The sequence below is a fragment of the Rissa tridactyla genome, chromosome 3 (assembly GCF_028500815.1).
Source record: "Rissa tridactyla isolate bRisTri1 chromosome 3, bRisTri1.patW.cur.20221130, whole genome shotgun sequence".
NCBI classification, from domain to species: domain Eukaryota; kingdom Metazoa; phylum Chordata; class Aves; order Charadriiformes; family Laridae; genus Rissa; species Rissa tridactyla.
In genome coordinates, this window is record NC_071468.1 from 32,512,646 (window position 1) to 32,534,449 (window position 21,804).

At 42.7% G+C, this 21,804-nt stretch overlaps 1 protein-coding gene across 1 annotated transcript in view; it reads left to right on the forward strand.

Annotated features, from left to right (window-relative positions):
• Window positions 1-386: 386 nt before the first annotated feature.
• LRFN2 (leucine rich repeat and fibronectin type III domain containing 2) overlaps window positions 387-21,804 on the forward strand; it is a 39,116-nt gene continuing 17,698 nt past the window's right edge. The window contains exon 1 of the mRNA XM_054196138.1: window positions 387-1,759. Within this exon, the coding sequence (XP_054052113.1) occupies window positions 387-1,759 (1,373 nt within the window). The remainder of the gene's footprint in view (window positions 1,760-21,804) is intronic.

Consider the following 21,804-nt stretch of genomic DNA (forward strand, 5'->3'; position numbering starts at 1 on the left):
GGGTTTTAAGTAAGCCATGCATGTGACGGCAGGATTTATCCTCTACTAGCTACCCAATAAAAATTATAAAACTGTAACTAGAAAATAGGTAGTCACAAGACCCTATTACCAGGCATAAGCACTAACAATTCCTATCCTATTCAGGTTTTTTTTTTTTTAAAGAAAAGCATTATGTGGAGAAATACGTCGTTGTAACTCTTAACCTTCCCATCACAGAGTGCTGATTGCTTTAGGTGTGACTCCTGAGAGGAAGCACTGCAGGCGCTATGTCTATCTGGAGGTAGATATTAGGTAAAACATAAGAGGAAAGGTAGCTATACATATACAACTGCTGATGTTCCCTGTAACTCTTTTTATTTCTTGTAGGTACTGTTGCGTGATTTACCATGGAAAAATTGCTCTGCAGCATCCTGGTGTTTGGAATGGCTGTCATGGTCAACGCTTGTCCCAAATACTGTGTCTGTCAAAACCTGTCTGAGTCTCTGGGGACTTTGTGTCCCTCCAAGGGTCTCCTATTTGTACCACTAGACATAGATCGAAGGACTGTTGAACTCCGACTTGGGGGCAACTTTATTATTAACATCACACGACAGGATTTTGCCAATATGTCTGGACTTGTTGACCTTACTTTGTCCAGAAACACCATCAGTTACATACAGCCCTACTCTTTCACTGACTTGGAGAGCCTTCGGTCTTTACATCTGGACAGCAACAGGCTGCCTGACATTGGAGAGGATATTTTGAGAGGCTTAATTAACCTTCAGCATTTGATTTTAAACAACAACCAGCTAAGCAGCATCTCTGATGAAGCCTTTGAGGATTTTTTGCTGACATTGGAAGACTTAGACCTCTCCTACAATAACCTCCGAAGCATCCCCTGGGAATCTATAAGGAAGATGATAAACTTGCACCAGCTCAGTTTGGATCATAACCTGATAGATTATATTACAGAGGGGACGTTTGCAGATCTTCAGAAATTGGCCAGATTGGATCTAACATCCAACAGACTTCAGAAGCTCCCCCCCGACCCTATATTTGCCAGATCTCAAGTAATTCCATTAGCCGTTACCCCATTTTCTCCACCTTTGTCTCTCAGCTTTGGGGGCAACCCACTACATTGCAACTGCGAGCTACTGTGGCTAAGGCGACTTGACAGAGATGACGATATGGAAACTTGTGCTTCTCCTCCAGGTCTAAAGGGAAGGTACTTCTGGTATGTACGGGAGGAAGAATTTGTTTGTGAGCCTCCTCTTATTACACAACATACCCACAAGTTGCTGGTTTTAGAAGGGCAAACCGCTACACTGAAATGTAAAGCCATTGGGGATCCCATTCCCATTATTCATTGGGTGGCCCCTGATGACCGTCTCATCGGGAACTCTTCAAGGACAGCTGTCTATGACAACGGCACCTTAGATATCCTCATCACCACCTCCAAGGATTATGGGACTTTCACATGCATCGCAGCCAATGCTGCTGGAGAGTCCACCGCAACGATTGAGCTCTCAATTGTTCAGCTCCCCCATCTCAGCAATGGCACAGGCCGAGCAGCCCCACCGAAATCCAGGCTCTCGGACATCACCAGCTCCAGCAAGTCTAATCGCGGAGAAACAAAAGGCCCACCAGAAAGGGCTGTCCTGGTATCAGATGTGACCACTACCTCAGCTTTGGTCAAGTGGACGGTGAGCAAGTCAGCCCCTCGGGTGAAAATGTATCAACTGCAGTATAATTGCTCGGATGATGAAGTCCTGATCTACAGGTAAATGCGCTTGCTGTTTTGTCTTCTGATGGTGGTAGGGGGAGGAAAGCAGGATATGAATTCTTGTACTCTTAGGTCACAGATTTGACTTTGAACCGAGGTAGTGCTGCCACTGCCACCTGTAGCATTAGCATTGTGTTTGTCAGTTTATCTGTTGGTCTGTTCACCACTTTTCTAAGTCATGCGTTACAAATCTCTATAGTATTCCTTCTCTAACAAGAGGTGCTTTCAGTAAAGTTTCCAATTTAGGAAAAAAATAGTACTGCAGTTGGTATCCTCCTTACTAGGCTTAACAAAGAAAGAAAAACTTGACAGACTAGAAGTCAGAAGTTTTGCTTTCCACCTCCTGTAGGTGGGATTGAAACATACTACTGAGAGAGGAAGCGACGTGGGAGGAAGTTTGTGCTGTCTACCCGTAACGCAGGCTCTAATTATTCTGTGATTCAAGATTCAGGGTTGTTAGCAAGAGATTTTTCACCTATATGAAAAAGCTCATTTCTTACTTCACTAATATCTGTTTTACACAACTGTAATGGCTGACAACTTTGGAGTATTTAATGTTTTACAGCATACTAAATGCAAGAAGAGATAGAGATAATTTCAAAAGCAAGCCCTGAATGTTCATTACGCTCCTCCAGTTCTACAACACCTCTGACTTTTAATGATGTAAAGCAAGAGTCGCTCTTGCAGTGAACCTAACTGTGAAAAAGAAAGCAGCAATAAATGTTAGGGATTAAAAATGGGTAGGAAACTGCTTAAGAGTACAGGAAAAGTGTTACTGCTTCTTGCTTCTGTCTTGGAAGAATGATTGACGTAGTATGTTCATGCTAATGGTGAATCCCTAGAAACCACCCTTTCCTGCCTTTTTATTGCAGAGGCAGCAGTATCAGATGCATTGAGCTGAACTCTGTCTTTGGATGTATGTGAGCTACCAGCAGAAGTCAGAATCTAAGGGCACAGTAGAACAAAACACATAAACTCCTACAGCTTTACAAGCATCCTGAAGCCAGTGGAGAAAAACTGGGTCTGGCAGAGGAATGATGGGATTTGGGTTTTGACTCCAATTTGAGAACTAACTCTGGCGGAAACATAGTCAAAGACATTGATTTCCTCAGTAGGCTTGAGGTTATTATCTGCTGGCCTGCAGACTACTCTGTCCTGCAGTGAGAGCTGAAGCACCAGTCAAGCCATGGTATTCAGCCTCCAGACCAGACCTTGCTATTTTCTTCTTTACCATTGTGTAATTTTCTTTAACACAAGACACTCGAAATAAGAGGTAGTAAATGCTCGTGTGACGTTTTTCACTCACCCTTCTCCTACAATGAAATCTAATTTTAAAGTTGTTTTCAGAACTCTATTTGACGTGGACAAAATTTTGTGTTAGAACTACTTTTATCTCAAACAGTTGTAGAGCAGAAATAATAAAATTATTTATTTAGCTACTCCAAACTTAGTCACTCTTTGCCAAAAGTAGGAATACTGACCAGCAAGTCCAAAGAATATTTTTTTTTAAATTATATGTATTCAAATACTGAAAAAAACCTGAGGAAATTCAGTTCTGTTCACCTGCATTCCTCAATTATAAAAAGATGTTGAAATAATCAAATCAGTTAGCAGGTACAAGTTATTTGCCTTGCTCTGCCTAACGTACTGTGGAACTGGTGTGTTAGCTTTGGGACTTGCAACTATGTGGAGTTAAGTAGAATGAAAGGGTAAGACAAAACCATGATAGAGTAATAGGAATAGAATGAAAGAAAATATGCTGGTGTCACTTTTTCCTGAGGCAAAGCTTTTGGCAAAAACTCAACAGTGTTTAAGATCTTGAGCCCAGTGGAAGTCTGAAAAAATCCTCTGTATAGCCATATTGACACTGTATAGAGAATTTGGCCCAGTGAACAGGAAAATCTTTGCAACCAGAGAGAGACATTAGTGGAGGTCGTTAGGTGCTGGAAGTGATCGGATGTATTGATTTGCTGAGGAGGAGGATAGTTGGGGTAAATAAAACGAAACAATGCAGAAGTGAAGACATGCAATCTGGTAGCTGGAGGGGTGAGAATCAGGTGCCGTGGGGAAAGATGAGAGAAAGATGCTGTCTTGCCAGCCTGGTCCAGAGGAACAAGTGGCTGTCAAGGTGTCAGGAACCCTAAATTCTTATCCTGTCCCCATGCTGCCTCTCAGTGAGGTTTTGGCCCTTTGTTGCTTTACTTGCTTGTGGCTCAGTTTTCCAGAAGCACAGTGAGGACAGTGCTATTTCTATAAATCTCCCATCGGGCCTTTTTGAGTATTCATTGATGATGCATAGCTCTTTTCATTCACAGCTCTCAAAAGCACTTCAACGAAGAAAACAAATTTTATTTCTCTACATTTTGCACCGGGGAAAAATGAAGCGCAGAAAGATGAAGTGAATTGTCCATCGTCTGAGAGTTAATCAGTGGCACTCATAATATCAAAACCAGCTCTCATGACTTTCAGCCAGGGAACCACTCAGTCCCTTAGAGTTAATTAACTAAAGCTGTTTTGCTTTAATTGGTCAGATGCATGTCACTGCAATGAGCGTGTAGAAAAACCTAAGGGAAAAGGATTTCTACAGCGCTCTGCTCTATAAAATGCTGTGTATGTGCTAAATGGGATGTGATACTGCTTAGCTGCTAAAATGATGGGCACTTAATATACGTTAAGATATGTCAGTATGCCAGGTCTGAGGCACACTGTCTGCACTCAGCTTGAAGGAATCCTGCCTCACTACCAAGAAATGTATGCACAAAAGACAAAGGTTTGCTGCATTCTCTGCTAAGAATTTTTCATAAACGTTGAACTCATAGTGAAAGCGTGAAAGCAGTTCTTCCCCCCCGCATTGATTTTAACGTCTCTCCTCGTCATTACCCAGGACACCAGTCCCATTCCCACTTCCATCCCAGCTGTGGCCTTCCAATTGCAGGAGCTGCAGATGGTACAAAAGGGGCTGCGATGGCCCCATGAAAATTCAAATGTGTGGGAGATAGTGACAAGTGTTGTTTGTTGGGCCTCCTGATTTCACTGAACTGAAATGGTATCAGAATCTGAAGTTTAGCTCCGGATACACCAGTGCCATCATAACGAGGATTAGCAGGAGGAGCACTGTTTCCCTTCCCCCTCTGACCTTCCTTTGTATTTGTCGTCTCAGGGCCATTGCTGAAGCTAGCAGCATGTTTTTATCTCTTTCAGTGGATTCAGAATGCATGCTTCTGACACTGATGTAATGAGCATGGTCCTGATCAGCACTCTGTTCCACACAGCTTCTCAGACTGAGAAGGAGAAGCTGAAGGAAAGGGAGCAATAGCTTGTGCAAGTGTCTCAAAGAGGCAGCTTGGTCAATGTCAACTTGCAAAGACAAAGTCTGCCCCTAACATTGGTACCAAATCAATATCCTGAAGCTGCTCAGAGGTGACATGCTATATTATCTTTCCACTTCATTGGCAGAAGGGAACGTTCCCTCTTTAATGGAGCATGCACTTAACTCTTAGTGGTATCTCAGAGCTTCCTTTTTGTGCCTTGACCTGTTCTCAAATTGAAAAAGATCCTACAACAGGGGCCTGTGCTGGAGTTGTGTGTCACACACAGGCAAACACCATTGCTCGACTGATCTATGTGTGCTCCCAATGAGCTCTTTCTCGCTCTCTGATTTGTCCTTGCACTGTTTTTAGTAATCCTGCTGCCAAGATAATGATATTGTTTCACCTGGAAGAGAACCAGGATTTCTCTCTTCCTAGGCAGAGTGAAAGCTTGTTTTGCTTGTGGTTTGGCGTGTTTGGGTTTTTTTGACACCCTTTTCTTGTTTGTTTTTTTTCTCTTGTTTTGTATTTTTTCCCTTTTCTGATTTATGCTGCTTTCTCATTCTAACTTTTCTTTCCTCTTCACTCTCTTTGACTGTCCTATTCATCTTTGTGCTGTTCAAACCCATGCTGCCCTGTGTGGAAATTGTTGATAATGTTATGAAAGCACATCATGGCCAGCAGGTGCCACAGAGAGAAGATGACAGATTGCTATATAAGTCTTCTGTTCATACACACAGGTTTATAAGAGCAGGCCCTTCTAAAGTGGAAATTTCTCTGAGAATTCCAAGCAATTTTTTTAGCTACTGTTACATAATAAGGTCCCTTGGGTGGCACAATTAGCCATGGTTGATGCTGCTCCAATCCAGCAAACTGGATAACCATAGCACTGATGGGATGCACCCATGAGTGCTGAGGGACCTGCCTTAATGTCAGAGTTAGGCCGTTAATTTTGAACAATAATGGCACTTGGAAAAGATACCTGAGGACCGGAGGAAAGCAAATATCACTCTTATCTTCAAAAAAGGCAAGAAATATGACCCAGGGAACCACAAGCCACTCAGCTTCACCTCAATTCCTGGGAAGGTGATGGAGTAACTAATCCTGGCAACCATTTGCAGGAATGTGATGGACAAGAGGTGACTGGGATTCATCAGCATGGATTCACGAAGTCACACTTGACAAACCTGATAACCTTTTACTATCAAATAACTGGGTTGGTAGACAAGGCAAGAGCAGTAGATGTCTACCTTGACTTCACTAAGGCTTTCAACTCTGTCTCATAAGATCGTTGTAGAGAAGCTAATGCAGAATGGGCTGGATGAGCAGTGAGATGGATGTAAAACTAGCCAAACAGCTGAGCCAGGAGGGCTGTGATCAGTGGCATGGAGTCTAGCTGGAGATCAGTAACTAGCAGTATATCCCAAGAGTCAATACTGGTCCACAACCTATTTATCATCCAATCCTATTTAATATCTTCATTAATGACATGTATGATGGAGCTGAGTGTACCCTCAGCAATTTGGCTGATCGCACAAAACTGTAAGGAGTGGCTGATAGACCAGTGTCATGCTGTCATCCAGAGGGACCTTGACAGGCTGGAGAAATGGCCTGAGAGGAACCTCATGATATTCAACAAAAGAAAATCCCAAGTCCTGCCCCTCAGGAGGAATATCCCCATGTACCAGAGATGCCGAGTCCCTCTGGGTGGGAAGCAGCTTTGCAGAAAAGGGTCTGGGGGTCCTAGTGGACATGAGATTGAACATGACCCGGTGATGTGCCCTTGCCATAATGAAGGCTAATGGTATCCTGGGCTGCGTTAGGAGAAGCATAACCAGCAGGTTCTAGCTTCTCCTCTACTCAGCACTGATGAGGCCACATATGATGTACTGTGTACAGTTCTGGCTCCACAGTTCAAGAGAGATGTGGACATATTAGAGAGAGTCCAGCAAAGAGCCACTACGACAATTAAGGAACTGGAGCACCTCACATATGAGGAAAGGCTGAGACCTGTGACTGTTCAGCCTGGAGAAGAGAAAGCTCAGGGGGGAACTCATAAATATGTACAAATATCTGAAGAGAGGGTGTAAGAAGACAGAGTCAGGCTTTTTTCAGTGGTGCCCAGTGCCAGGACAAGAGGCACCATCTGAAGGTGCACAGGAGGTTCCATCTGAACATCAGGAAATACTTCTTTACTATGATGGTGACTGAGCACTGGCACAGATGGCCCAGAGAGGTGGTGGAGTCTATATTCTTGGAGATATTCAAAAGCCATCTGAACATCGTCCTGGGCAACTGTGCCTGGGTGGCTGCGCTTGAGCAGGGAGATTGGACAAGATGACTTCCAGAAGTTCCTTATAACCACAACCATTCTGTGATTCTGTAATCCAGAGTGCCAGTGCTCTATCACAGAAATCCTACCTGCTCCTGGGAAAGTTAAAGGTACATTTTCATCAGTCTAGACTCTCCTTTCAAAAGTGTTTTAGACATTTAAGAGCATCAGACTTATGATTAGTGCAACTTAGGCACTGGCATACTTGATTCATTTTGAATAAGGGATTGAACTGATATACAAAAATTTTGAAAACAGTATCTTTGGGGCTCAGTTTTCCATCTGTAAGCAGGGGTGATAGCACTGCCTTGCATCATAGGGATAAACACATTAGAAAATATTGTGGAACCAGAAGCCCACAGAAATGAATAGGGAGACTGTTGCTTTGAAATCATTGTGTGGTCTGCAGCAACCCGGATAGTCATGAATGATTAAGATGCAACATTACATAACTGCAGCACTTGAATTCAAGTAAGGCATCTGGGGACAGAGATTGTGTCTTTTTTATGTGTAGAGCACCCTACATGATGTGGGACCAAATCTCAGTTTTGGCCATCGGGCATTGGTGTAATTTATAAATTCACCACTATTTCAAAAGATGAATAAATCTGCAAGTGTTTTGTAGAACTTCCCAGGTCATACTGAGCCTGCTGGCTGTGTTTTGAATTAAAGCAATGATGCAGCCGCTTAAAAATGTGCATCTGAAGTGCGACACTTCCATTAGATTTATGAGAGATTTAGGTCTGTTTTATTTTGTGGTATTTCTTACTAAGAGTGATAAAAACAACTGTACAAATTAAGAATTACTGTAGCACTATAGTCTCCTTAGCTTATAAATTCAGCACTGGAAAAAAAAATGTATCTCTGAAAGCTTATTTTTTCCATATATATTTTATGCAGCAGGCAGTCTAAGCATTAAAATATGAATAAATGGCTCCACATCTCCAGCCTTTTTAAACAATGGCACCATGGATTTGATTACTTAAAGAATATAACAATGATTTACATTTACACAGCTCCTTTTACTGCAAGTGCTGTACAGACCGGCTGAACGAAGATCACTCCACCAACCACTGCTATCCTGTCACCTCTCAGTTACATATTAGCTGCAGTTTGGCAGTCAGGTGATAGTGCAGTTCCATTTTATGAGCAAAAAATAACTTGGGCATTTGCACTTACGGATACTTTAACCTAGGTAGGAAGTAATTAACCGAATTTGAATTTCCCACAGCATAGTGGGATAAATATACCCATGCACTCTTCTAGTCTGTTGCATGTCAATAAGAGAATGCTTTATGACTAAGGTGTTGCAAACTTCAGAAATATCTAAGTTGTGTAAGGATGTTCTCTCAAACAGCGGTGCCACACTGAACACCGTGCATCGGAGGGGATGCCACTCTCTATATTGCTAATGCTTCTTGCAACAAAGGCCTGATGTGTGGAGGTCTACCAGCTAAAGACTGGAAACAGAGGAAGCCCTGCCCTGCTGCTGTTAGGGCAAATAATCTCAACATCCTGATGCTGTAGTAAAGAGTGATTACATTATTTTGTCTCTGAGGAAAGTTAGAAATACAGAGTTCTGGTAATTTTAGAAAAGGTAGAGGATCAATTTATTCTGAAAAGGCCTGAACATCCATCCTTACTCATGATTTGGACACGCAGGACCTTGCACTGGGCCATGTTGAACTTCACGAGATTTGCATGGGCACACCTCTCAAGCCTGTCCAGGACCCTCTGGATGGCATCCCTTCCCTCCAGCTTGTCGACCGTGCCACACAGCTTGGTGTCATCAGCAAACTTGCTGAGGGTGCACTCAGATGAAGACTTAGGGGTAAATGCCTGCCACTATTCTACCCCCTTTTCAGTTCTACCCTTGTCTCCAACCTGGCTATGCAGTAACCTTCCTCCGTGGCTCACCGCTGGTGCAAAAACCCCTCCTCACCCTCAACACGTGAACGGAGCTATTCTAGCTGCATTGTATCCAGGATACAAACCTTGATTTGGTCAAAGCATTTATATAATTAAACACGGAATAAAACAACCATTGGGAGGAAGGACATCACATGAAGACATTAATCATCACGTATTAATCATTTGTATTTGACAGGTTGAGACAGAAACTGTATAAAAATAAAAATGTGAAGTCACAGTCCCAAAGAGAAACAAAATTTATATAAGCAGAGCAGGGGAAAGTCTTACATGAACATTTGATACTTCAGGTCATTTGAGACTGGTTTGCGGCAGTAGTGTGCATTGACTTCTAGAGGACCCTTAGCAAGTGCAGGCTTGCTGAAAGGCATCAGACATAATGAAGAGGATGCTTGACAGAAGCACGCATTCTGGGATTATGGGGTTTTACTCGCTTCTGCTGAAAAAAATTTCATCTAGCCTTTTCTTTTTGTTTTGTTTGTCTTAATGGGAGAAATTCAGGGACAAAGCGTATTTCAGTGTTGGTTTTTGTTTGTTTGTCGGGGTTTGTCGATTTTTTCTTCTTTTTTCCCTTTGCAATATGAGAAATCTTTGAAAAATAAGAAAAAAATGCAGTGAAAAGGACAAAAATTACAAGTATTGCCAGATAATGAAGTAGAAAATAGAAATATAGATTATGAAATAAATATAATAAAAAGATAAAAATAAGCAAGAATTAAAGAAAAGTAGTTGTACATCTTAGCATTGTCACTAAAGTTGTCCTAGATTGTTGACAAACTGTCATCCACTTGATGCTCGCACAGAAACTCATGAGAAATCCATTGGTCAGAGACATCCAGTTCATCATGAGCAGAGGTAAACCGTGCAAACACCACCCAGATCAATGTTTTCTTGCTTGATAACCACGACAGAAAGGCAAAATACTAAATGGCCATTTATCCCTACAGGAGATATGTCCCTTTATGTGAGTATGTGAGAAGCATGTGACAGCATGTGAGAGGGCACTTGCTGCCCACACCGCAGTGCCCCAGCAGAGCAGAGAAGGGCAGGACAGCATCTTTCACTGGCTTGGAGGCATTCCCACTTCCTTCAAAGCTTAACAGCTGTCAAATAACATTTAGTGAGGTATGAGGAGAGGTTGTATGCTGCAGTTCTACCCCTGAGCTCTGCCTCAGGAGCTGAATACAAAGGCAAAGAGCCTGATTCTCAGCCCCTGTTGTGCTGCTGGGAAGTAATCCCACCACGGCCAAGGGTGTTGCATGGGGTGGAAAGGAAATCAGAATCTGTTTTCAGCATAAGACAGCGCTGCTCCCATTTTATCTCCACTGCTAATTATTTATTTGGCTCATCAAAGGCTCAGCATTTTTACTGGAGGGGAATTCGGGACGAGCTAATGCTTGCCCATAACATCTGCCACATCCCCTCTCTTAGCTGCTCCGAACACAAATGCCAAGAGCTGTCCCCACCCATCACTGCAATAACGAGCTACACGTCTGATGCCAAAATGAACCATTGAAAGAAGATTTTGATTAAGCTTCAGGTGAATCAAGAATTTGATGTCTAAATGAAAAGTTTTGACGCATTCAGATTCATGCTACTCCTGAATATTAAGAAGCCAGCACACAGATGCACAGTTACCACTATCTTTCCTATTTTAAATCTAGGGCAGACTTATAGCAGTTCACGCGCTTCTCTGTGCAAAAAAACTTATGCCATTTGCTGAATGCTTAGCAGTAACAACCTCCCATGTCATTCGTAGTCATGCAAAATAGTTAGTCATGCAAAGTGATACTAGCACGGACAGTTACAAATATTAACTGATCAAATGCTTGACCGAAGGCTTGTCTCAAAGCCCTCAGAAATGAGTATCCACCATTGACACTGAAGAGCTTTGGTTCAGCCTGAAAATCTTGCATTTTAGGGATTAACATTATTTTCTAGAGAGGCGGATGGAGGAAAAAGGAGGTTAAATAGTTTGCTTAAGGTAATTCAATAAGCCAGTGGAAGAAACAACATGCCTGCAGAATCACAGCTGGAAGTAGTCCTGATTTAGCTTTCAGTGCGTTCCTAATAAAGTCCTTCCTCACATTTAAAATGTGAGGGGAGAAAATATAGCATTCTTGGTGTTGTTACTGTTGTTAAATATAGATTATAAATCTGTTTGACTTGGGAAAGGCATCTTCAGTAGTATCAAACTCAGATCAGGGCTTCACTGTGAGCATGTATCTGTACAACAGAGGTGTGTTGTCTCCTTAAAGGAATCGTAAAAACAATGAGGCTTGATTTCTTACATAGTTTATACACGTAATGCAAATTTAAGCACCCAAGATGCTCCACTTGATGTCCGAATTTTCACTTCTTCAGCTGGTATGTGCAGCAGGTTCCCAACACTTTTTTTCTCTATGGTGCTGATCCATTGAGTTACAGATGGCATCAGAGATCCACTCTAATCCCTTCCTCAATTTGGGTCACAGCTACTGACATCTGGGTCCTTTTAGGAGACATCAAAATAGTATCAGTGACCACAGAGTGTGACAACTACTCCTGGCCTTTCTAAATCTGTATCTGAGAACTTCCTCCCTCCCCTCACTTCACCCTTCTTTTTAACTGGGACGCCAGCAATCCAGGTAATCTCCAGACTACTAAGAAATCTCCTTCAACAGTGGTGACCCTCTAGTAGAATCAGCGGCTCAGAGCTATCTGCCTCAAGGAGAGGATGATTTATTTTTATCCGCGGGTGTTTTGTGAGAGAGTTACAAATAATAATAATAATAAAAAAAAAAAATCTTAAAAGCATGTTGTATTCCTAAAACATACCGAGTTCCTAAAATTTGCCTTGCCAGTTTGAGATCATTCTGCTTAACTTAGCTCCCACTTGCTCACGCGCCACTCCAGGCTGTGGGTAGGTGAGACAGGGTGCCTTGACAGCTCCTGCCTCCCCAGCCATCTGACACCCTACCCCGTACAGCTCCCCTCTGAAGTCACATGAAGCCTTTTTACCCATGCCAAAGTTGTCTCTCTCTTTTAGATTTTTGGTAGGAGGTACTTGGAGGAGGGCACCTGCTCCTCCTGCAGTAGGTTCCCAACACTCCTTGTCTCTCCAGCATTGAGCAGTTGCGTTCTGACTGCGGGAATTGCTTTGGGCTTCGTGCAAGAAATTATGTTACATTTTTTTAATGTAGGACTATTTTACCTATCAAATACATGAGACAGGACAAGGAGGATGTCAAAGGGAGAATAACTTAAAGTTACAAACACAGCCAAAACCTGGTGCTTTATTTCACTGCCATAGCTCCAGACTCACCCATCTAATTGCTTGTTCGGAATTTCCTATTACACCCTCTCTCTTTCATACCAGGCTTTCTGCTTGTATGCTCAGGTTGTTTTCAGAAAAAAAAGTACTTTTTTTGTACAATGATTGCACTGGTTAACCCTAACATATGATAACAATGATACGGTTTGTTTCCTTAGAGAAATGATTTAAGACTCATCATTTGAAAAATATAGAACTGGAAAAGACACAGCACTGGAAAAATAAAAAAGAAAAATGCAGTAGACTAAATAAATTATATAGTAAGTCTTCATTACCTTTAGTTCCTACAAGCCTGGTTATTTTTGGATTTGCCTATAATAGGTAGATTTTCTGAGCAAAGTATATGTACTCAGTATGAGCAAAAATCATACTTTTCAGGTGATCCAGTGCAAGGTGAATGCAACACTTGTTTCTTATTTAAACCTATTTTCAGGCTTTAATTAAGATGTTGATGGTGAGTAATCTTTGTGTTAATGCTCTGGTCAGGGGAGGATGAAAGAGGAGGATTTCAGACAAGCTGAGAACTTAAAACTCGAGGCAGAAATCAGATTCATGCTCCATGTAATTTTTTGAGTGTTGTAGGTTTTCAGGGAAGTCTCATACTACAAGGAAGCCTTTTATCCTTTCTTTGTTCTTAAAAGGGCACAGTAGAAATGTAGCTCAAATTTTCAACGGTAAAGAAAGAAAATGTGAGGTAATGGATGTCTTTGAGAACATGATATGGGTTATTTCATTGTCATATTACCCTTTCCCCCCAAAACATATCTTGCTTTATAGTCTAATATGAGGGCAGTACAGACATGTACCCTGTAATCCTTAATAATCTGTAAAAGGGCCAAGCACAAAGGTAATCCAGTCCTAACCGAGGATAACAGGCTAGTACTGCAGTCTAAAGAAACCTTGAAACTGTAACGCCATTGAGACATTTCTGTGTTTAAAATGAAATGTTCTGATTTTCACAGCCGAGAAAAAGCAGCCCAGCCAGCAGGCTGATCTGCCCTATTGCCGCAGCCCGGCCGATGTCGCAGAGGCACGGCGTGATCATATTAAGTCCCAGCGTATTTGACAAGAATCCCACAAAGTGATGCTGCCTAGAAAGGAAACAGGAATTGCCTTCAGCCTTTGGCGTAGGGTACTGTAGGGTGGAAGCAAAATCAGCTCTGTGCCATGGTAACAGAAAGGGCTGCATTGGTGCCCGGCAAGTGAGAGAGATACCAAGCCTGGCATCCTCCGATGGGAAAGAGCTTATCCAGTAGGGGCTAGAGCTGTGCTTTAGGGTGGCCAAAAAATCCCTGTGGACACCAAGGTAAGCCTATACCCTAACCCCCTTCTGTTCAGCTGCTCCTGGTTTACAGATTAGTTTATTTGCAGTCATGAACAGTTTGAGACGGCCAGCACTAGGTGTGAATTTGTGCTGAATTTGCCCATCTGTCCTCCCTCCCCTTCCCCTTACATCACTTTGAATTTGCCTAGGTTTAAATTTTGTAATATTTATTTATTACCTCATAATTTACTTCATTTTGACAAGAAAACAAATAAAAGAGCTGTTTGCTCAAACCAAAACTTTTTTTTTTTCCCCCTAATTATCTATTTGTTTATTTAATTGGCTTGGATTGTGGAATTGGTTCTTATGTAGATATCCAAAACCGTGCTCTGAATTTCTCTCAGAATGGGGATCGCACAGGCAGTAGCTGCCCGATAGACATATGGGCAGCTGACAGCATCAAGGCACCCCACCAGCAGCTCTGTCGTCTGGCAGGCTGCCTCAGAGAGTCAGGCTTGATGAATCAGTCCTTCTGCCGGTGCTGGGAGGGTGGGGGCCGTCTGCGCCTCTTCTCCAGAAGGCTGCTGCAGAATGAGAAAGAGACACAGCAGCGACCACTGAGCCTCCCCGCGCGCTGTACTGCAGAGTTGGGACGGCAACGTCCAAGTCAACTTAAATCTTGCTAATTTGAGTATGTAGAGGCAGTATTTCAGCTCGGTTATGCTGGGGCAAGGATGCGTTACTGGCCTGGTACCTGCTCTTCTCTCTGCTGCATGCAGACGTTCGCAGCCGGGGCGTGCCATGGGGAGGAATGTGGCAGCTCTGCCAAGGTTTGGCAATGGGAGAGGGGAGGAGGAGTGAAGGTAACTGTCTTGAAACTGGCCCATCTCTTTGTGCCTTTTCACTTTCATCCCTAAAAGGGAGCCAGATGTTCATGTAAGCTGAACAGGGAGCTAAGGGGACCCCTGCTTCTCTCCTCCACCCCTTGATCCTTGCATCCTCCTCTGGTTCTGTTCCCGTCAATGACGTGACAGTGCCCGGCTCTCTGAGGAAGCAGAAGGAGGAATGGCCACCATGGAAGGAGTCATCTTCAGATCCTGGCTCCTCCCATCCAGGGCCTCACAGTGCCTGGAGCAGCTGCTGTCACAGGCTGCTGACTGAGCAGAGGGCAGTGACAGCCCCATCTTCTCTGTATAGTGTCAGACAAACCTCCTGCACCCTCAGTGGCACTAACGAAGCTGCAAACTCTCTGCTGGAAAAACAGTGCAGAAGTAGCTCCGATGGATGCCTGGCACTTGTATGATTCACTTAGGGAGACGAGCCACATCAAGGCTATACGTATGGCTAGTGGTTTAAATTCTAATTTCCTTCTCTGGGGACACTAACACCTTTTGTGAGGTGAAGGACTGTTTGCAAAGGGAAGGATGAAATAAACGCTGGGAGCAGGATTCATGCCTGTGACGAGTGTTAACAAAAGCCTGAGGGGCTGCAGCAGTCCCACTTCAGGGCTCTGTGCTGCACCTTTGCACAAGACCAGGTTGGAGTGGGATGAAGAGGTGACAAAACCTTATGCTATACAAACTCTGACTAATGGAAACATATGACGTTTTAACTGTTTGGGCTTTTTTTCCCCACTAAAACATAATATTGTTATTTGTTTCACCTTTTCTTTTTGTTTTCCCCATCCAGGCTATCTCCTGGTAGATAATTATAGTGGCTGTGGTTTAATTAGCTAATTATGCCAGAGCTGGAGTATTTTTCAGAGTAAAGCCTTTTATTTAGTTGTTCTAAAGCAGCTTCCATTTGGGTTTTCTCCTAGAATTTTCTTTGTATTTCATTGTGTGGTAGTACAGGTGTTTATAACTGGTTTCATTGGGATTTATGAATATGCTGGTTATCTGAATGGAGTGAAAGGAATAGCACTCTGGAGGGCAAAGGTGGCATACTCCTGGAAGTAGCGCACTTACATAAAACTACCTGCAAAATTGAGTTGATATTTTGACTTTAGAGCAGAAAATAATAATAACGATATAGCTTTACTCCAGAAACCAGAAAAAAATTATTTTAACCTTCATATTAACATCTTTAAAGGACACATTTTGCCTAACAAGCATAAGGCTGTTTGAATTTGGCCTTTGCATCTACAAACAAAAAACCACAATTCCCCTGTTCTTAGCAGGCTCAGATTGTTGGTATATAAGTCTTGCCTGTGTTGCTAGCTGTACACTGTAGACAAAGATTTAGGTGTTCACTGAGGTGCTGAACTATAGGTTGCAGGTGAATGGAATCAAAGCTGTCTGGTCTTTCTTGGAAAACGCAAAGACAAGGAGCAGCACAGAGAAGCAGGCAAGGAGAGCTGTTTCTTGGCCAGATTAGGACACATAGTGGTTAAGATTTTTGTTGCCGTAACGTGGAATTGTAATGTGCGTTTTTTCCAGTGGTGCCGAACTCCGGCAAAGTCCTACAACTTCCTGCCCAAATCCATATAACCTTGTAATGGCGATGGCTGATCACACTCCATCCCTTGCTATTTCATAGTTGTCCATTTAAAGTCATGAGATGTTGTTCAACTATCAAAGGCGATATCGAGCAAAGTCTTAGTAAGCTGTGACCTTACAGCGGCATGGTGCTGAGAATTTTCCAGATTTCTTAGTCATGGGGACCCACCTCCCAACGGTTTGCTCGTCCCCTTACCTCCCCAGTTAAGACTGGATTAACATGCTTGCCTGCTGAGCTTCATGTCCATCAGTTAGTGAGACTGTGTATGTCGGCACCAGGTTAACACCTGTTTTCTACCTTTCTTTATGTGATTTCAGTCCAGAAACTTTGCATGTTTTTAGGGTAGCAAAGGGAGCCCAGGAACAGCGATAGAAGCAGAGTCCTTCTTCCTACTTAGAGAAAGCCCCTGAGGACATGATCTGCAAGTTTTTTCCTGGCTTTTGCCGTTTTCCTTCCTTCTGCTTAACCTTGATTAACCTTAGTGGTGACAGGGAGGCATATACCAAAAAGAGCTACAGGCCGCTTTTCAAATTAGGTCACATTTAGTAGTTCCCAAGCAAGAGTTGTTGTCGTGGGGAAATTTTGAAGCTAGTACCTCAGTTTACCCAAAGCAAACCTTAATCTGTGACATAGTGGGACAGAACCACAAAGTAATTGATTGCTCCTTACACTGAACAAGGAGTAGATTTAAAAACTAATTTAAAAAAAAAAAAAAGAAGATCCACACTAGTTGGTCTCACAGTCATTGCAGCAGCGTGCAACATCTGTCTAGCACATCCTCCAACCACCTGCCTCTGCAATGGCTATGAAGACGCAAACCGTATATCAACTCAGTTTTATTTTCTAGCCCTGTTTAAAATGGAATAAACCCTGGAATATCTGTCCCATGGGAAATTCCAATATTGCAACATCTGTTTCTGTCAAGAATCAGTCTGAAAATTCTCCATAACAGTGGCTTTGTTTGTTTATGGAAAGAAAACTCTAAAAGTATTTCATTTGGGAATGTGTTGCTATCAGTCTCTTTGTGGATGTTACAGCTTTGGGAGTGACAGCCCCATCCCCACCATACATCATGCCCCTTGGGAAGTTATTCTCCTCCTGGAAGCAAAGCTCTCTAAAGTCATCACCTTCACTTTGCTCTCTCCCCTCTCCCCACAGAGGTCTTCCTTCCTTTCATATTGTCCCGGCTTTGAGCCTCTGCAGTGGTGAAGGGATGGTCGGGGCGTACAAGGAGAAGGGGCATGGGAGAGTGGCAAAGGAGCAGAAGAACACATCAAGGGCTGGAAGCAGAGCATCCCTCACGGGTCCCAGGGAGAGGAAGAGCATTGTGGCTCCCCACAGCTGTACCTTTCATTTTCCTGACAAGAGACAAGAAAAAACTGCATCTAGCAGAAACCCCTATTTTAACACTAAAAATGTGTTTCATTTGAGGTATCTGACCAGCTTTGCCGTCAGAATACCAAGGTTTTGCTAGATGCATGTAGTGTTAGTGCCTGTAAGAGCTTTGAATATGTAATCCGAGGGACATCCAACTGATGTAAAATACTGTGCACTTTACACAAGTTCCCTCAGGGAGGGGATGATTTGGCATGAGTAATGAATCCCTCCGCCAGACGGAAACCAGACGGCTCTGCCGTACAGAGCCGCAGCTGCAGGAGCCAAAAACCTCCGGCTGAAGTTCGTGTCCTGGGAGCTATCACATTTTTCAGTCATTCTCTGCCACTAGCAATGGATGCCTCACTTGTCGCATTCCAGCTGCACCGTCGCCGCTACGGTTTGCACTTCAGTGAAACAATAAGCCGCTCTTACATTTTCAGATGTTTTGCTCAGTTTTGAGTGCATGGTGTTTTGTCTTTTTCCTTGCAGTGACAGCACAACTTACCAGGCAACACGCATTGCTGTTTATCTGCAGTGCTGTCTCTTACACGTTGTTTTCATGACAGTTCAAAAAGGCAGAGCTGCACAACATTTAGCTAAAGGCAGAAGAATGAAGATGGAAGATACACCATGAAAAGGGTGACATGTGAATACATAAAAAGGTACATGAAGACAGAGGGATCAATTTCGGGGAAAAATATTCTTTATCTTTCCTCCCCCTTGCCATTCCCAAATACGAATTACATGTAACTTTGCTTAATGCAATCCTTATTTCTTTTCATTTTGTTCCCCTACGGATTTTTCTACAAATCAGGAGCCGAGTAGAGCTAAGTGACAACAGACCACTTGTCGGGACTGGATCCTCTTTTTCCACTTGTGATTTAATCCATGACCAGACTGAGATGTATTCAGCTTTATTTTCTATTCAGAATTACCAAGCTGGAGGTTTTGTGAGGCATCTTGCTAACTAGTGTAATTATGAGACCTATAAATTTTGACTTTTCTGTGCAGAGATTTTCTTGTTTAAATGTTTCTGCTAGATAAATTATTTGTGACTGTGTTTTATGATTTGACTGGCTGTTTATGTTTATGCTCTCTCTTCTCACCCCACTATTTTGAGATACCTTTCTACGCTAACCATTATTTTAGCGAGCACAGGTAGCAGAATATATACTTAGGACACAGTTTTGTCAGTCAGCATAGGATGTTCCTGCTGCATGGATCTAGCATTTACATAATGGCAACTACACTTGAGATAATCGCAAGTGGAAGCAACCTGCCATGAGGACTCAGAGATAAGAAATGCAATATTGCTTCCAAGGATGGGTTAACACACACAGTTCTCTAAAAATTCAGTATTTTCGCTACTCCAGATCAGAGGTAACATGAGGTGCTTTCTTTTGCTGTAGCGAAGGCCAGGAATGGAAGCAGAACAGCCTTTTCTGTGGGTTCTAGTCCTATTTTGCATCCTCAGAAGCTATGGAAATTTCACTGCTGTTCAGTCAGGTTTGGATAAGCACCAAAACTCTGCAGAGACTGACTGTTCAAAGAAACATTTAAGCTTTTCTTAATTAGGCCATTGCAAATTCTAAATATCTATAGGTAGAACAACTCAGAAAATTGTAGATCTTTATTCGCCCAAATGAAAAGTGAAATGATACAACATGTAAGAAAAATATGTAGGAAATAATATTCTATTCCATTAAAATATTAGAAGTTTTCATTGAAAAACAAGCAGTAAAAAAGAGCTTCCTAAGTTCTGCTTCTGAAAATGGATAGCTGAAAAGGCTAATTTTTTTTTTCTTGAACCTGTGAACACTCTTATTAAAAATAAAAGATGAAAATAAAACTACTTCATTCTAATTTTTTTTTTAAATAAACCACAGCTTCTGAGAACTACGGGAGTCTTCTCTGTCGTGAGTCCAGAGAAGCTCTGTTAACTTGAAAGCAGAACTTTACAGTGTATAACTGAGAGTTCCTACAGTTGGCATTTGGGCAATCTCACATGCCTTCTGCTTTGTTTACGAAAAAGTGCGTATAGTTGACAACCTACACAAACAGACTGCCCGGCTCCCCAGGAGAGCTTTCCGTACCACCTAGCTCCAGCATCTAGTTTAGACAGCGATTGCAGAGGCAGCTCAAGGCGGGTTGCCCTTCCTCCTCTCGCCAGCTCTGGCGCGCAGTCAGAGCGGAGTGACAGCCGCCCTCCCTTTCCCTGGGGCTCTCGTCTCAGATGGACCCAGGAGCTGGGCTCACCACAGCCCAGGCAGCAGGGCTGGCCCCTCATGTCACCAGGATAGGGGCAAGACTCTGTCTCTCCACAGTGGTCGATTTTGAACTCTGGCCAGCCAGGAAGGTGGAGCTTTTAGTGGCTGCGCCATTTGTAGACAATGCACTAGCCTAAACACAGTCCAGCTTTCTCCGATAGATTAATTTGTTCTACAGAGCTATCAGATATAAAAACTTTTGCTGCCTAAAATTGGCAGATATATCTCCGAATGACATGACTGATACACTACTCCCACAGACAGTCCTTTTGAAGGCTGGTTCGTGATGTTATTATACGGTGGCTTTTGGGATAAGTCGTGTGCTTCAGAATGCACTTCCCAGCACAACTGCAAATGAAATGACTGTCGCAGATGCAGATACTGTGGACAATAAGTGATGTGTGCCTGTCTGACATTTTCTTCCTGCAAAGTGAACAACAGTGAACAGAGTATAGAAAGTGACAATAACCAGCCTTAAATTACTTCTCTGATTTATCCTATTGGTTATCTGGTTTTCCCCCTCTTGTGTTACATGCACGTATTAATCTGAAAACTATAGCCTGACTTGTGAAGAAACTCCTAGAGAGCTGGCAATTTTTTGTTGGCTTCAAAGGATTTATGCATTTATCTGTTCCAGGGATGTTCCATCATTCTCATATGCTGAAGCTTTGAGTGAGTTATGGCGCTGAGGAGAGGGAACTGCAACTATTAATCATTGGCAGCAATGGGATATCATCCATGGGCATCATGTGCCATTGTCAGTAGATCACAGAACTGCCGTTGACCTTGAATGGAGAAAAGTAAAGGATAAAGGTCATCTTTATTTCATCTACACGACAAAAGTTTTGAAAATGGCTTCTCATGAAAGCATTAAAGATCTGCTGCACAAACCCCTTGTGCTGAACGATACTGGCTTCCCCCACAGACTTTCTGATGATCAAAGTGTCAGTAGAGGCACCTTAGAACTGAACAGTACTGTAGAAACCGTAACTAACATGCTAAGCTGAAAAGACACTGGGTTTATGTTCTTCTGTGTTCATGTGGTCCTGTGGCCTTCAGAAAAAGCTTCTAAATGTTTGGGGGTTTTTTCTAGGTCTCTTTTAATAGTGATAATAACACACAGAAGTACCTCACAGACACAGGCATGTTTCAAGTGGAAGTGGCTGGATACAAAACAAATGACCTATCTCTGGACACTCCAGAACTGGCTTTAAATACCTGGGACTACCTCCTTTTTCCTTTTGCACATGAAATGTTATAGTCTTCCTTTTTCCATGGTGTCTTTGCATACCCTTTAATTTCAACCAGCTGTCCTAGGTCTTTTCCTATAAATAAACTCTGGATACTTGTCTCCATGTTTATCATGGCCTTGGGAAGATTGCCTGTGGCCACCCGGGCTTTCTCAAGCCTCTCAACCATTTTATGAGGAGCCATTGACTATTTAGCCAGTCATCTTAGCCGATAACAGACTATCCATCACCCATTACATTATTCTTTATATTCCATATCTCCTCAACCCCTGCACTCCTCCAAGTATAGAAACTCATACGATCTTCTGACTCTTCCCAAAGCAAAATTCACAACTTTAATAATTCACCACAGCTTTAAATAGGCTGACTTTGTCTCCATCCTGCCTCAAAGTCTGTTACTTGCTTATTGGTTTGGCTTTATATGCAGATGTGTAAACCACTCTTTATATTTCTCAGTCTGAAGTGAAGACATATATTCAAATCGGAAATGAGCTGTGGCATTT